General features: G+C 43.5%; 1 protein-coding gene across 11 annotated transcripts in view; it reads left to right on the plus strand.

Moving 5' to 3' along the window:
* The window catches only part of SORBS1 (sorbin and SH3 domain containing 1), a 123,711-nt gene that overhangs the window by 84,503 nt on the left and 22,583 nt on the right, over window positions 1-16,625 (plus strand). For 8 of the 11 annotated variants that reach the window (XM_008575249.1, XM_008575239.1, XM_008575240.1 and 5 more), the window contains 7 exons: window positions 383-468; window positions 3,817-3,984; window positions 7,907-7,953; window positions 12,057-12,171; window positions 12,326-12,451; window positions 14,154-14,348; window positions 15,844-16,617. In XM_008575249.1, coding sequence (XP_008573471.1) covers window positions 383-468; window positions 3,817-3,984; window positions 7,907-7,953; window positions 12,057-12,171; window positions 12,326-12,451; window positions 14,154-14,348; window positions 15,844-16,617 — 1,511 coding nt within the window. The remainder of the gene's footprint in view (window positions 1-382; window positions 469-3,816; window positions 3,985-7,906; window positions 7,954-12,056; window positions 12,172-12,325; window positions 12,452-14,153; window positions 14,349-15,843; window positions 16,618-16,625) is intronic. The other 3 variants (XM_008575246.1, XM_008575247.1, XM_008575248.1) reach the window with 1 other exon arrangement.

Here is a 16,625-nt window from a genome sequence, read left to right on the forward strand (position 1 = left end):
CTTTTTGCTCACTTTTTGCATTCTGGTTACTTTTCTTTGTTTTAAACTGAGAGAGAGAGAGAGTGTGCAGTGTGTCGCTCTGAGATCCTGCATGCCTCTTTGTGGGGATACCTTTCAAAGAAAGTTCTCTTTTTGCTCACTTTTTGCATTCTGGTTACTTTTCTTTGTTTTAAACTAGTTCATAAGTAAATCCAATAAGCAAGGGGGGGAGGCGGGATTTGTTTGTTTGTTTTTTCCTTCTGGATGTGATTATTGATTATTAATTTACAATAACTGTAAAAACTTGATATGATATTTCTCATAGATGATAGGTGAAATCTTTTCCCAACCTGGTTTCTCACTGAATCTTTGCCTGTTTTAACTCTGCTTTATTGTTTTGAAGATTCAGAATCACCAAGACATTTTATACCAGCTGATTACTTGGAATCCACAGAAGAATTCATCCGGAGACGTCATGATGATAAAGAGGTAAATCCCATCTTTTAAATGTCTTAGCTCTTGTACAGAGAAGTGTATGAAGGGAGTAAACATTTTAGACATCTGTCAGGGAGGTGGCATGGTCTAGCAGTGGGAAACAAAGATTGGGGTTTGCACAAGTGACTTTTTATATGACATAGATTCAATCACTCTTCTTTTAGTTACTTGTCCAAAAAGTATAACTGATTTGCCCACAGGCACTAGGTTATAAATGCCAAGTCTTTCCAGCCCAGCTGCATGGGAGGTACAGAAAGAGGTTTCCTGCTACTGCATTTAATGATTCATAAGCTGGAAACCAGAGTTTGCTCTTTCATCCCCTCTCCAGCCCCCCACCCCCCACCCCCCTTGATAGTCTCTAAAGAAATCCACCCATATATTTCTCCAATCCTGCTCATGCCTCTGTTGGCACAAAGCATAGCTCAAATTGGGAAGGATGCAGCAGTAGGAGAAAGGGAAAAATGAAAAATAATGACCATGACACATTTTATAAAACAATTTGAGGAAGTTACCTTGAACTCAGAAGAAGTAAGATATTCCAATAAGATACTCCAGCCAGGAACTTCAGAGTGTGGATATTTTCTTGCAGCTAATGAAATGTCTGTCCTTAGTGATAGGACTGGCAGGGGCCTGAAAAAGAGCCCATTCTCTGAGCAGTATAGGAAGAGGTCATTCTACATATCATCCAAATGGGCAAAAATCGCTTTTGCTGTGATAAAGTGATGTTATAGTACATGCTTTCTGGGCTTCACATTCCCAAGAAAAAGGGTCCTATAGATCAAACAAGCTCTGATGCCTATTTTTCTGTAATGAATTAAGAGATGGAAGAATTGCTTTCAACTGGTGCCATTGGGGGAGGGTGTTCCTGTGTGCCCAACGCTGTCCTGTTCTCTTTAAAGTCTGAAGCTCTTTTCCTATGTTGTTTCTTGTTGAGTTGTTTCCAAGGTTAAGTGGAGTTTCCGTAAGGATTTAGGGTTAAGGCTGACTTTGAGAAGAGTTGGACAGTAATAGTCATTGTTGCCAGATGGTGAGACAGAAGACCAAAAAGAAAACCATACCTCTCCCTGTCTCCAGGCATGATCAAACCATATTCAGTAAGACACTTGCACCTGTCCGTGGAAAGAAACAGGAGGAAGTATTTGATGCACAGAATTATTTGCAATAATGAGACCTAACTCACTCACGATGAGTGTCCATAGGCCATAGAACAGATTCATTCTTATAGCTCCTTGTTAAATATTTCCTATCACCAGGATACAAGATTCTCTTGTACAGGGTACTTTAAAAAGTTTATGGAGAGATTCGTATTATTTTTTAATTCTGTTTTTCCATGCACTTTTTGATGTACCCTTGTATGTGGACCTTGGCTACTATGATGAAGGAAGACAGGGTACTTTAAAAAGTTTATGGAGAGATTCGTATTATTTTTTAATTCTATTTTTCCATGCACTTTTTGATGTACCCTTGTATGTGGACCTTGGCTACTATGATGAAGGAAGATGAATTTCCATTTCGGTAATGTAAACCCTCGTGTCCAACATGGAAGGTTTTGTGGTAGAATTCTTGCCTACCACATGAGGGGCATATTTTACTTCCTTGGTTTAGCAATTGCTATATTAAAAGTTGCATACAGAAGGTGGGCAGTTTGTTTCCTGAATAACACTGGCTCACAGATCCTTAAGTTTTGTGTCTTTATCCATGGTTTTTGACTTACGTGGTTAAACTATGGGCCTGATGCATTTGCTGGGTTGGGAGCTTTTCTCCATTCTGTGTCCACTTCTGCCGATTGTTTAAGCCTGGCCAGAACACTGGTGGTATTGAGCAAGCTGTGCCAGCCTCAAGCACCAATCCATTCTCATTGCTACAGAAATAACTCACATTTCCCAGCCCATGGGGCATCAGTCTGATACTTTTCTATGCAGATGCTTTATTATTAATATTGATGATAATAGCATTTCAGAAAATGAGAACATGTTAGTCTTGGAAGGGACATTAGTGGCCATCTAGCCAAACCCCTTGTTTGATCCAGGAAAGGACCACAGCAATGTAGTGGTTTGCCCAGGCCACATAGTAAGTTAATGTACACCGGGGGCAGAGCTAAAAACAATGGTTCCAGATTCCTGTGCCAGTGCTCTTTCCATGGTACTGTGGTTTGCCAAAAACTTTCTCATGTCTTTCCTCATTTAGTCTTTACAACAACTTACCTGAACACTGGAGATCTCACAACCATTTGATGAGTTGTCACTTTATTTGTAGGCCCACCATCTTTTGGGGCTTGTGGTCACTGGTGGCATATAATTGCTTTCTGGAAGAAGACTAATGTTTTGTTGAGTATGCTAAGAATGATCAGTTCTAATTATGCTGTCCTACAAGGAACATTAATCCAAGGAATGTAAGACTGATATGGTATAACAAAACACTTCCATAGGGTCATTTCAATAGGCATTGAGGTCATGTGGTGAAAAGCAACATTGTTTTATTATTTTAAAAGCCCTTTAGAAATAGAAGTACATAACTATTTCCTTAACATAGGAGAGAATATTTCTTCTAACCCCAGGTACCATTATTCTTTGGTTTATATTCTATATATTCTATATATTCTATATCATTCCCTTAAACTCAGCTTCGTTTTATCTAATGAAGAAACAGTTCAATAAGAAAGTAACTGATGTTTTCTTGTCAGCCACACAAATAGCCTTTGGTACATATCCTAAGCCTCCTAAAAAATTGCGCCCAGGGGAAGAGTTGGGGTGCCATATTCTCTGAAATGGACAGCTTTGCTCTTGGGAGAGCATATTAGAGTGACAGGCATAGGAAGCATGAAAGATCTAGTCGCCATAGACCCCATGTAGTCAAAGCTAGTAGCAGGTTTAATAGGCCTGATGAGGGCATCCAGCCCTAGTCCACTCCATGGGGACCCTATCACTGCCTCACCAAGGTAGAGAGAGCACGACCAGCCTCCCACTGCCAGCCCAGAATGCTTGGGAAATGCCCTGGTTGTGCCCCTGGACTTGCCTGGCCTTTGCTGCCAGGAGTCAGGAGGATTTCAGCTGAGCCAGGGGATAGTTTGCTGGACAGTGTAATCGTATGGCATTTTCCTTCCCCATACCCCAGCTTTCCCCAGGTTTCTCCTGTGCAGTGCTGTCTCCTTCCTACACAGGGTGTGCAGAGGGTGGGTACAATGGGAATGTGGTAATCGTGGCCATAAAACCCCTCCGAAATCTGACCCTTCAAGTCTCCTCCCTGTTCCCCCAGCACCTCTTCCTTAGTTGCTTTTGTTGGCAGTTTTCCAGTACCCTGCACCAGATGATTCACTGCCCGTTTTGTGCAATTTCATGGCAGAAACTTTTAGCGGACCAGAGACGACTTAAGCGCGAGCAAGAGGAGGCCGATATTGCAGCTCGACGCCACACGGGCGTCATTCCGACGCACCATCAGTTTATCACTAATGAGCGCTTTGGGGACCTCCTCAATATAGACGATACCGCAAAAAGGAAAGCTGGGTCAGAGGTCTGTTTTGGTCGCCTCCATCTGCTGCTTGACCCAAAGCGATACTTGCTCGCTTCAGCATTGCCCTCTCTAGGCCAATTTAGTTCTCCACATAGGCATCTGTCATCCTGGCTTCCCTTAGGCTTGCTTTGGCTCCTTTGTGGCTGGTGAATGTACATGATCCCACTGTGTCCTGTGCACTGTATGTTCAAGCATGCCTGGCTGTGGGATCGGGATTTGCTGGTGCATACCCCCAATGCATGCTTTAGAGCATCGGCTGTGTCATAAGTCCACTCCTTTGCATCCTGCATTTTATCATGACACTGTGTTGCCCGTGCATTCTGCTTAGAAACCTTATGCCTTAGTCCATATGCATTGGTAGCTAGATATGGGCAATGATAACATTCTTCCTGGAAGAGATGGCTAATGAAACATATTACACATTAGCTAGTCAGCTAGTGATACTTTATGCCATTTACAAAGGCCCCAAAATTTAGTGACGTTAACACTAAAGTAACAGGATAAATACCTCAGCTCATGTGCAGATGGATTAATTGTAGAAAGTGTTCTGTAGTATAAAGCAGCTCACTGAAAAATTTTGAAACCTAAAGACTTGCTGTTAGGATAAACCCATAGAGGGTTTAGAGAGCTCTCTTAGAGATGTTCCATCTGTTCCCTTAATTCTGACATTTCTAAGCTTAGATTACAAAAGCTTGATATTATAAAATGAAGAACAAACCTTTTAAGTGATTTTATCCAGGCTTTGGCCTTCTGCACTGAGGTCAACATATTGAGATTTTTGTGCTAGACAAATGCAGCATCTTGTGTAAGAGTTTGTGCTTTTCCACGTAAGCCTTAAGTAACCCTGCTGAAGACTGTCTGCTTTTGGGGAACTATGTGTGTTTGAGGCTTGGGGTGGGGGTAGGGGAATTGGGAATGACACCCAAATCATATGCAGTTTTATAACCTTTCAGTATAGTAGATTAATGCTCATGTTTTTATCTTTTGACCGATAGAGGCATTGCTACTCATCTTTTTTTTTTTAAAAAGCTGGAGAGGGGAAGGAGACTCTAAAGTGATGGAGAAAAAAGAAAATGTAACAGGGAAGAAGCAAAGGTAGCAAGTGTTACTCAGTTGCAAGGATAGGACAGTCCCTTGGCCCTCCGTGTTCCAGCTCCTCCTCAAAATGGCTCTGTTCTGAAGACTCTGGTGAGGGTTTATCCCGATTTACAGGCCTCCCTGCTTGTGAGTGATGGAGAAGATGGGAACGTGCAAAGGCACCCTAGGGCTGCACACTTAACATGTATAGATAATACACGCAGGTGGAAATGCAGCTCAGGTGGATTAACCATGGACAGAAGCAGGCAAACTCTGTCTAATGAACCCCGCCTCCCTCCTGGAGCAGAAGTTCTCAAACTTGATTATGTGTCAGAATCTCCTGGAGGCCTTGTTAAAATACTAGGTGATATTGATGCCAGTTCAAGAACCGCATTTTCAGAATCACTGCCCTAGAAGTTGACTAATGGACTTGAGAAAGTAGAGACCAGCAAGTCCCAGGTGCATCCTGCTGTGTAGGTGTACTTCAGTCCCAATCAGTAGAGCTTGGGTGACCACTAATTCTATGTAAGACCCTGTGGGAGGCAGACACACTCAGCCTGTGCCCTCAGGGAGCTGGTAGTGGAAGATCCTCCCTCACATACAGTTACCTGTCCTGTAGTAAGGAACACAGTGCTGTGAGAGCCAGAGGAGGGAGAGATGGATTTGGTCTCAGAGCTATGGAACATAAAGAGGGGGATGCTGCTGCTTTGAATAACCGTCAATGACTCAGTATTTCTCAACCTTGAGAACCTTTAATGGAAAAAGAAAAATCTCACCAGCCCCCGTTATTTACCGAAGGCAATGTACAAATTAAACAGTAAACTGCACACCTATATACTTGTATTAGTTTAATCACTAAATTCTGTTTGACAGAATTCAGTCACCATTCAAACTGTGACTGTGGTGCTGCTTTGGTATGAATTCTTTTAAAGTTCACACAGCTCCACAGCTGGGTGACATGGGGTGACCTAATTCTCCCTCCACTTTTTTCTGTTGGAATCACTGTGAAATTTTGTCCTTATGGTTTTGATCATTTGTCTTTGTGAACTTGACATTTATCAATAACCCCACATCTGTTTTTTCTTGTTTACCTACAACTGGTAAATTTTGCTCTTTGGTTACAGACAGACACAAATGCAGGCATTGAAATTGTATGGCATTAACTTGACCCTTTATTCAGTTGACCCCTAATTTGTAGGTGTATAGGTAGATAGATGGAAACATCAAAATGAATATGCAGCATTAGAGAATTCCCATAGAGAATTTATGACCCTCTAAGAAGATCTCTACAAGCCCCCAGCTTGAGGAGCCTGGAAATACAGGGCATATCACTGAGGGAATAAAATCTCAGACTTAGCTTGGTGAAGTTTTTAAATACTAGTAGTTTCTTACCTAGAGTCTCCGATTTTTTCCCTCCACCTTGTTCGTGGCTTCTAATATTGAAGAGGACGTGTGTAGTTTCACTTTCAACACATTGTTTCCCTAGACCTGGAGGTCATAGCAGTTGAAAAAGTTGGAGCTGCTCATGGCTGGGAGCAGAATTATACTGTCAGCCAAAAGCAGTTTGTTCACATGATTTCTACCCTCCCTGCTCCCCCCCACCTTTCTTTGTAAAAATTGGTTAAAGTAACTACATTTATCTTTTTTTTTTTTTAAAGATGACCAGTAAGGGGATCTTAACCCTTGACTTGGTGTTGTTAGCACCACGCTCTCTCATTGAGCTAACCAGCCGTCCCTATATGGGATCTGAACCCGCGGCCTCAGTGTTATCAGCACCACACTCTCCCGAGTGAGCCACGGGCCGGCCCAAAGTAACTACATTTAAAGGTGGGGAAGAAAGATATGCAGATAAATATAAGTAAAGGTGAACTTCCTATTAGAATTGGAGCTAAAGAAATTCCAGCTAGAGAAGGCAGTTTAGCTAAAGTATAGCAAATAGATTTGCCTGGCTGGAACAGGAAGAGTGTAATTAGATAAAGGCAGTTAGGTAAGAGTGGGGAGACATTATCCAAAGGCCTTAGCCCACAACAGGAATTGAGATTTGATCTAAGGAGGAGTAGAGAGCCACAACTAACTTCAAAGCAAGGAAGTGAGGTGAGGAAGAATTTGAGGAATGTCATTTGTGCTCCTGGGTGACAGTAGATTAGAGTGAAGAAAACGTGAAGTCAAAGGGAGCCTTGTGCCTGTGGGAACTGGAGGTTAGACCTGAGCAGCTGGGGTTGTGGAGGGAAGGCCTGGGGGCAGGGTGGAATGACATGCTGACAGACTTGATGAGAATGTGGAGGTGGGGCTGAGGCTGACTGCCATGCCTGGGCATCTGAGAGGAGAGGGCTGTCCCAGCAGGACACAAGTCCCAGTCTCGGCACAAGGAGAGTGAGCTCAGGGCTTGCTTTATCTGGCTTGCTGGATGATCTCACAGATGATAAGTCTATGGAGTTGAAGGTGATGTGAGAGGAGAATCAGTGTCATCTACTTGCAGGTCACACTTTAAGTCAGGTTACTAGAAGATGTTCCCCAAAAAGTAAGATAGTAGATAAGGAACATCTTAGAACTTCTGGTTGACTCGTTTTTAATAGCCGTGGTCAATGTGTTTTGGAGAACTAGCACTTCAGCTTTGAGACATTTGGCCCTCCTTAAGGGGTTTCTCATGCATAATGTAGTTGACTAAACATCCATTTAGTATTCTACTATGGACAGACAACTAGAATATTGCCCAGATTTCTACACTAGAACGAACTGGTTAAAGTGAATTTTTCTGCTTTGCTTTACAGAAACTTGTGAAAATGTGTCCTTTTCAATTTACGTGCATGGTGATTTTTAACTTGTCATTGTTTCTTGTGTTTAGATGAGACCTGCCAGAGCCAAATTTGACTTCAAAGCTCAGACACTAAAGTAAGTGCCAGCAGTCATATTTATTTGTCTTCTCAGCTGCCTCTTGAAACACCATAGTTATAGAGAAGAGTTGGAGAGATGACAACAATGATAAAATAACAACAACGTTTAGAGTTTGCTGTGTGTCAAGCACACCATTCTGAGTACTTTGCATATGTTAGCTCATTCAGTCCTCACTGTGGCCCTCTGAGGTGGATACTGCCCTTATCCCCATTGTACAAGTGAGGAAACCAAGGGACTGCGAGGTTAAAGAACTTGCCCAAGCTGGTAAACGATGGAGTTGGGATTCGAACCCAGGCAGCCTAGCACCAGAGCTGGGCTTTTATGCGCAGTGCCACCCTGCTTTCCCCTATATAGGGACTGAATTTGCCTGGTTAAGTGGTGGCAAACCAGTCTTCAGGAAGATTACTTTAGCAGTTTTGTTACAACATCGTGAGAGATTAAAGGCTTGTGGGAACCCATAGGAGACTAGCTTCTCTCTATCCCCTATATAGGGACTGAATTTGCCTGGTTAAGTGGTGGCAAACCAGTCTTCAGGAAGATTACTTTAGCAGTTCTGTTACAACATCGTGAGAGATTAAAGGCTTGTGGGAACCCATAGGAGACTAGCTTCTCTCTAAGTGATGTTCCTCAGAGTGCTAGCCCTGTAAAATATTTCTCAAAAAGAGGGTTCTGTTATAGAAATGAGTTAGGGAGCTATTGCATACTAAGTCTGTACCTCTTACCACCCCCCACCCACCAAAGAGATACTTTGCTTTTGGCATATTAATGGCTCTGGAAGTCTTTCAGTGAAGAAACCTGACTAGCTTATTTAGCCCCGTGTTTTCTAAATTTAGATGACTAAGAAACCTTTATATTTTCCATGGAACACAATTTGAGAAATACTACCAAAGGCTGGGTTCCAAAAGGAACCTGCTAGCTTTATGTCTTATTGTAGGTTAAAGTGAACAGTGAGTTTTCCTTGGCAGCTGAAAATACAATAACCAGCAGCCATCCTATTGTCCTACGGATGGGAGGCCCACATCTGATGATAAGAGAGAGAGCTCCCCAGCCTTGGAAGCTATGAAATGCTGTGTGGAACTAATCAGACGTGGTTTTGATCTCTGACACAAAATGACCAAGTCACAGTTTCCAGAATGTAGGCATGAATCTGGTGCCATTGGGTTTGTCTGTATTACTCCAGTCCTTTAGTTCATCAGCCAAAGGAGGTGGCTGCTGTAATATAATGCAAAGACTAGGCTTGAAAGCCATGGAGTCCTGGGTTCAAATCCTGACCACGCGACTTATTGTCTCAGAATGTAATCAAGTTATCAACCTCTCCCACCCTAAATTTTCTTCATCTGTAAGATGGGGATAAGAATGCCTGTCTTGCAGGGAAGACAGGGGAACCTCTGTAAAACATTTTGCCCAGTGTAGCAAAAGTCAGTACTGAAAATATGTTATCCCTCCTCCCCCCTTTTTTTAACCAGAGAGAAAATAACAGAAATACATAAATTAAGTTGCAGTTTAATCAGATAGATACCTTCTTTCCTTTTTTCCTTGAGTTGAGAAAGGTTCGTGTAAGAGTCATTGAATGCTATAGTGATGATAATATTACATTTTCCTAGATTTCATAAACAAGTCTTAAAACAATTTTTTATTCGGTGTAACCCTGTCAAATAGAACAGGTGAGATAGCTGAGATCCACAGAAATTGTCACCACTTATCAACATTGCTAATGCTGGGGAGAGGATTCCTCCCTCCTAACTCAGTGTTGTCGTCATAACATGCTGCCTGCCAGAAAAAAAAAAAGTCAATAAAACTTAGGAAAAGTTGTAAAGTCTAGATCCATAGAGCCCTTCAGTCACTTAGTTCTACATTTCCCCATAGTATGTTATTCAAAAAAGTGTGCTATGGGAACACTTGGTTCCACAAAGTTAAGCAGCTTTCCTTTCCCCTAGCTGCCTTAGAGCCTCTGCCATGTTACTGTGTGCAGTGACACTCCAGAAAAGATCTAAAGTGCATCATGCTATTTTTTCCCAAACCTTCTCCCCACTAGACCTGGTCACATGGGTTTTTTGGGGAGCAGGGAGTGTAGTCCACGGTAGAGGAAGGATGGCAGCCCCAGGCACCTTGTGTATCTCCACTGCCACAACTGCAGACCTCTTGCGCACAAGTTATCCTCCTCCTCTGCTTAATAGTGGAACTGTTACAGCTCCGCCACCTCCACAGCTGTGAGACACTTAGGTGAGCAGAGTTAGGAGCCTGCAGGTCTCCGGGTGGGGGGGGTATGCTGAGGGTGTTGTTCATCTATGTGAGCACATGGTTAGGGTAGACAGGGGAGTTCAGAACACCCCCAAGGAGGGCTATGGCAAAAATATGGCCAGAGATGGGCTGGCCCGGTGGCGCACTGGATAGTGCGCCGCTTGGGAAGCGTGGCGGCGCTCCCGCCCGAGGGTTCAGATCCCACATGCGGACCGGTTCCCGCTCACTGGCTGAGCAAGGCGCGGGGGCAACACCGAGGGTTGCAATCCCATTGCCGGTCCCTGGTCCGGTACGGGGGCAACACTGAGGGTTGCGATCCGTTGCCAGACACGGAAAAAGACAAAAGTTATTAATATGTATAGGCACAGAAGAAAGGATGAAAAATCAGTGATGGTGTAGTAGTAAAGTGTAAAAAAAAAAAAGTCTTTCCAAGGAGATACTGTACCCAAGAAAGGTATCCTTCAAACATGGAAAGAGAAAATACTTTCCTAAGACAAACAAAGGCTGAGAGAATTCATCACACCAGACTCACTCTATAAAGTGCTAAAGAGAGCTCTTCCATGTGACAGATGATGCCGACATGCAACACTGCCACATCTAAAGGTACAAAAGTCATTAACAATGGAAGTATCAAAACAAACTCTGAATACACTTTTCTCTCTCTCTCTCTCTTTTTTTTTTTTTTTTAAAGTAAGGGAGTCCTGATTAGATGTTAACAACAACATTATTGAGGCAGGCAAAGGGATGGATGTGGAAAAGTTGAGAAAAGGTACAGAGTATTTGAAGGAAAATCCACTTTTCTTTCCAAGATCCATTTTTCATGTTGAAAAGGAAGGGAATTAACATTTATTGAGTGTTAACTATATAACAGACACTGTTCTTTTTTTTTTTCCTTTTTTTGTCTTTTTTCGTGACCGGCGACGGATCACAACCCTCAGTGTCGCGCCCGTACCGGACTGGGACCGGCAATGGGATCGCAACCCTCGGTGTTGCACCCGCACCTCGCTCAGCCAGTGAGCGGCCGGTCTGTATGTGGGATCCGAACCCTCGGCGGGAGCGCCGCCACGCTCCCAAGCAGCACACTGTAGCAGTGCGCCACCGGGCCGGCCCCAACAGGCACTGTTCTAAGAGTTTTATTTGTAGTTTGTTGCTGTATTATCCAACAACTCTGAGTTAGCTTCTATGTTCAGATAAGAAAACACGGTCTCAGAGATTAAGTATCTTGCCCCAGTCCCAGAGTTAGTAAGTTGTAGAACTGCCTAACTTCAAAATGTGCCTAACTTCAAATCTGCCTAACTTCAGAGCCTTTCGACTACATGATGATAGATGGATGGATGGTAAAATGGGTGAGTGGACAGATGGCTAAATGGGTGGAATGATAGGGTATCAATATATCACAAATAACTTAAGGGTAATTTAAAGCAATGAAGGCCTGCCTTGCCTGTGGCATGAAAAGGGTAGTAAAGACAGTGAAGGTATCCAGGAGACATGTTTCATCATTTGATAGGTATTAGTTAAGACTGCTGAGTGCATCGCTGTGTGTTGTGTAAATATTCTGAGCATAAGACAGCATTCACAAAAAATGCATTGAGAAAACCACAACAAACTAATAAGGCCTTTGAGCACTTTCAAGTGCTAGTTGGTTTGAATGTTAACATGCATCCCACAAAGAACTGGAAAAATGCCAAATGTGATGTGATTTCCTGAATGGTGGGATTCTCACTTCCAAATATGGAGCCCTCTCGTCTGCAATTTGTCCCCTTTGGCCCAACTTGAAGTCATTTTGCTAAAAAACTGAAGTGTCTTAATCTCATACATATTGAAACATCTGCTAAAATGCCATGACCCTCTATCGACAGGGAGCTTCCTCTGCAGAAGGGAGATATTGTTTACATTTATAAGCAGATTGATCAGAACTGGTATGAAGGAGAACACCACGGCCGGGTGGGAATCTTCCCACGCACCTACATCGAGGTACCGCAGCCTCTTTTCTTTCTAAGGAAAAGCCCAGTCATGCCCAAAGCACCTTTTATTTGCTGAATACTTGTGTTTTGTTTCCCCCTTTTCCTCTTATTTCCCTACTTTCTTCTCTTTTCCTTTTCTCTTTTGCCTCTTTTTCCTTTCTCAGCTTCTTCCTCCAGCTGAGAAGGCTCAGCCCAAAAAGTTGACACCAGTGCAGGTTTTGGAATGTGGAGAAGCTATTGCTAAGTTTAACTTTAATGGTGATACACAAGTAGAAATGTCCTTCAGAAAGGTAAGCAGCCCTTCTCATCCCATGCTTTGGGGTTCTCCTGGGTGGCGCTGTTATCATGACAAATGTGGTGTTGCTATGCAGTGCAGATTGGGGGTGCCGTTTGTATCCTTAAGAGATGAGATGAAGAGTGGCCTTAAAGGCAACTGGAGAATTTTCTGAGGTGAGGTATTTTAAAAAATAAACGCTAGGTTAATTTATTTCTAAAATAAGCCATTGAGTTCACTGATAAAAGTCACTATTTCTGGAGTCTTAGAGATTTTTTATAAACCATATTCAACATTTAGTGAAGAACACAACAATAAGATAAGCACTGTGTTGGTGACTAGGTTTTACAATATATTGATCCGGCCTAGTGGTAAAGTCACTATTTCTGGAGTCTTAGAGATTTTTTATAAACCATATTCAACATTTAGTGAAGAACACTTAACAATAAGATAAGCACTGTGTTGGTGACTAGGTTTTACAATATATTGATCCGGCCTAGTGGAAAATACAACCCCATTGGTACAAGGAGAAATTTGGAAAGCTTTGAAGCCCAAAGTCACAGGTTATCAGCTGTGCAGCTTGTAGGGAGTTAAATACTTTTTCTGAGCCACCATTTTCTCATTAAAAAAAAAAATGAAGATAAATAGCACTCTCCTAGGGTGATTGTAAGAGGCTTAAATGAAACAACATATGTGAAGCCCTCACCTCAGCATGACACGTGGCATCTGGTTGGTGCTTAGTAAACAGGAGATGCCAGTAGTAGTATTATCATCATTATTGCCTTTGAGGACTCAGAATGCTTATTTGGAAAACAGTTTCACTGTGCAGAGAAACTCTTCTTCCCAGGAATTCAAACACTCTACATGTCAAAATTCTCTGGCCTACTAAAGTTATTGAAGTTACTGATTTTTTGGAGGGATTGAGAGAAGTGAGCACATGCCTTGGAAAAAGATGAGCCACTTTATGTAAAAGAAAAACACTGGAAGCAACCTAATTGCCCAACAGCTGGGGATCAGTAATGAAATCATTATATGTGTGTACAGTAGAATACCCTGCAGTGGTCCCTTAAGCTTTGCAACACTGTTAAAAATGTAGAATTGTATTTCTTGATAAAGAAGGAGGTTTCTTTTAAAAAAAAAAGTTGGAAAAGAGAAATACCATGCATATTCAATTTTTATAAGAAAAAAATATATGCAAGTCTAATTCATATGCATAGAATTAAATCTGGGAAGTACATATGTCAAAATATTGACAGTGATTATCCCCAAGTGATGGTATGATGGGCGATGATTAATTTTTGCTTTATATTTATTTGCATTCTAATTTTTCTGTACTGATACATGAAAAATAAAGTTATAAAAAGAAAGAAAAAAAGATAACACCCCAAAACCTTCGCCTTAGGGATGAAGATTGGACACTTGTCTATTTTGTATAAAGTCAAAACACTATATTTGCCTTCCAGATTGGGAGCATGAATGTGATCTTCTCCTTTACTGAAATATTTTAAGACTGAGCTTAACTTCCCAGCATCCAGGTAGCTCTACTGCTGTTAGCATCCCCATCCCAGCGATGTTAATTCCATGCAGGTCCAGCAGGGAAGATGTCTCCTGAGCAAAGGATGTGATAAGTAATGCAGGACAGTGCAGGGTGCAGGTAGGAGCCTCAGATGTTCTGAGGCACAGTGGGACAAGGAACTTTGCCTTGCTGTGTCTTGCAGGGCGAGAGGATCACACTGCTTCGACAGGTAGATGAGAACTGGTACGAAGGGAGGATCCCAGGGACATCCCGACAAGGCATCTTCCCCATCACCTACGTGGATGTGATCAAACGGCCACTGGTGAAAAACCCCGTGGATTACATCGACCTGCCTTTCTCCTCCTCCCCGAGTCGTAGTGCCACTGTGAGCCCACAGGTATCTAAGCTTCTCGTCTCTGTTTTTCATACTCAGTTTGTAAGTTTTCTTACTCAGCAGTGCTAATGGTGCACCTTTTGGGGAAGTTCTTAAGCACTGAGATTAAGAAGTGACTGTAGCAATTCTGACTGTACATTGGAGTTTGTTTTCATGCATACAAATGGAATTTTTCCAGCACTTTGTGGGAGAAATATTATGTCAGGGAAAAAGGCAACATTTAAAGTAGTTGCTCTGGGGATAAAATGAGTAGGGCAAAAGAAACAAGAGCCTCTATCAGCTGGTTCATCGTGGGTGAAGCTGGTCATGTGAGTACCACCACTGTGTCATAAATCCCCTGGCCCAGTGTCTTAGTCATCTTATTAGTGAAGATTGGCCTGCAGAATAAGGCAGAGGTTGAAAGAGAGAATTTCGTGTTCACATCCTCAGACATGTATACCAGATCCAAAGTATTCTTTGCAAGCAGCTACTAGAACCAGGTTAGAAAAAGAACTTACAGCATCTTAGTCTACACTGGGATGAAAGGAAGTAGGTTTATAGGCATAATAAGATGTTTGCTTTTCCAGACATTAATTATGAACAAACTTGTTTAAAACCATAACTCGTTCCAAACCCATCTCCACTTTCCCAAAGCCAAGAAAAAAGCAGAGCCTTGGGTTCAGGAGAGGCATGATGGGGTGACATCCTGTGAAATAAACTGACTGTACCACCATGTAGGTTGTGGGGATGATAGCCAGAGGGATGAGAGCAGGACCCAGATGACACTGAGGTGGTGCCTCTTCTCTCTCCTCATCGTTTCTTCCTCTCCCACCTGCTTGTCACTGATCCCAGCAGAGGGTTCTTGGCAGAAAGCAGTGGATGGGTTGACCCAGAGCTGCTTACACAGTGAGATCCACATCCTGTCATTTCATGGAGAGAGGGTGTGAGATTGGAGCCGGGCATTCTGCTTTGGAAGAATATGGGGACTCAACTAGCATTTTCACTTGACTGTAGCCAAGAGCGATTGTAAAACGAAATAACTACGTCACTGATGCTCCTCTCCGGAAGACCCTGCTGAACCCCCTAGAGAGAATAAAGGCCCAAGGAAGGGCCAGAGTAGTGGTGGGCTGCATTTTCTCCCCCATGCTCTGGGTCAGGGCTCTGGTTGCAGAGGTGACTGAGTGGGTTGCAGTGAGGAGCTGCCAGTGTGTTCCTTGGAAAATTTGATTCTGCAAATCGGGCCAGCGCCCTCTGTAACTACTATGATGGGAACCTCTCTCCTGTCTCCATACCACTTGCCTCTCCCTTCCACCCCCTGCCTGCACATACTCATGCACATCCCAGTTTCTCTCCCAACCTCACCAAGTGATTTCCCTTTTGGACACCAGAGTGTCCTGCTCATCCTCTCCATTTCATTCCTCTTTATATACCCTTGTGATTATTTTCCTTCTTTCTCCTTTATGCTGACAGTTGTACCTTCTGCTTCTTTCTTTTGTTTTCCTCTCCTTTTCTTTTTAAGTGTCCCAGTCACAGTAAGCTCATTACTCCAGCCCCATCATCTCTGCCCCACCCCCGCCGAGCCCTGTCCCCTGAGATGCAGGCCATCACCTCCGAGTGGATCTCACTTACCGTAGGGGTCCCAGGCAGGCGTCCTCTGGCCCTGACTCCACCCTTGCCTCCTCTTCCAGAGGCTTCCATCTACAACATTGACCACCTCTCTTTGTTGTCGAGGGGAAGCCCCTCCATGTCCTTCAGCCTCCCTCATTTGAGTTGGTTAGATTATTCCATCCCACGATCAGCGGTTTCCCCACGGGCCCTGCCTCCTCCCAGTAAAGCCTACTCCCCGACACCCGGTGTCCAAGCCCCCCTTCATGTCAATGGAGACAGTGGTATCCACATGCTACCTTCAGGCACTCACCAGGATAGCGTCTCCCAGCCACTGCTGGGGAGCTCTGACAGGGTCATCTCAGAGCTTAGTGATGCCTTTAGCAACCAGAGCAAAAGGCGGCCATGGCGAGAAGAGAGCCAACGGTATGAGAGGAAAGCAGAGAGGGAGGCAGGTGAGAGATGCCCTGGTGGACCCAAGATCTCTAAGAAGAGCTGCTTGAAACCTTCAGACGTGGTCAGGTGCCTGAGTACTGAACAGAGACTCTCAGATCTCAACACCCCCAAGGAGAGCCGACCCAGCAAGGCCCTGGGTAGCCTTTTTCCAGGAAGGGAGGCTGAGCAGACAGAGCGACCTAGAGGTGGCGAGCAGGCTGAGAAGAGAGCTGCTCAGAGAGATGGGAGCCAGGTAGGCTG

Source organism: Galeopterus variegatus, unplaced genomic scaffold (assembly GCF_000696425.1).
Source record: "Galeopterus variegatus unplaced genomic scaffold, G_variegatus-3.0.2 Scaffold1160, whole genome shotgun sequence".
Lineage (NCBI taxonomy): Eukaryota > Metazoa > Chordata > Mammalia > Dermoptera > Cynocephalidae > Galeopterus > Galeopterus variegatus.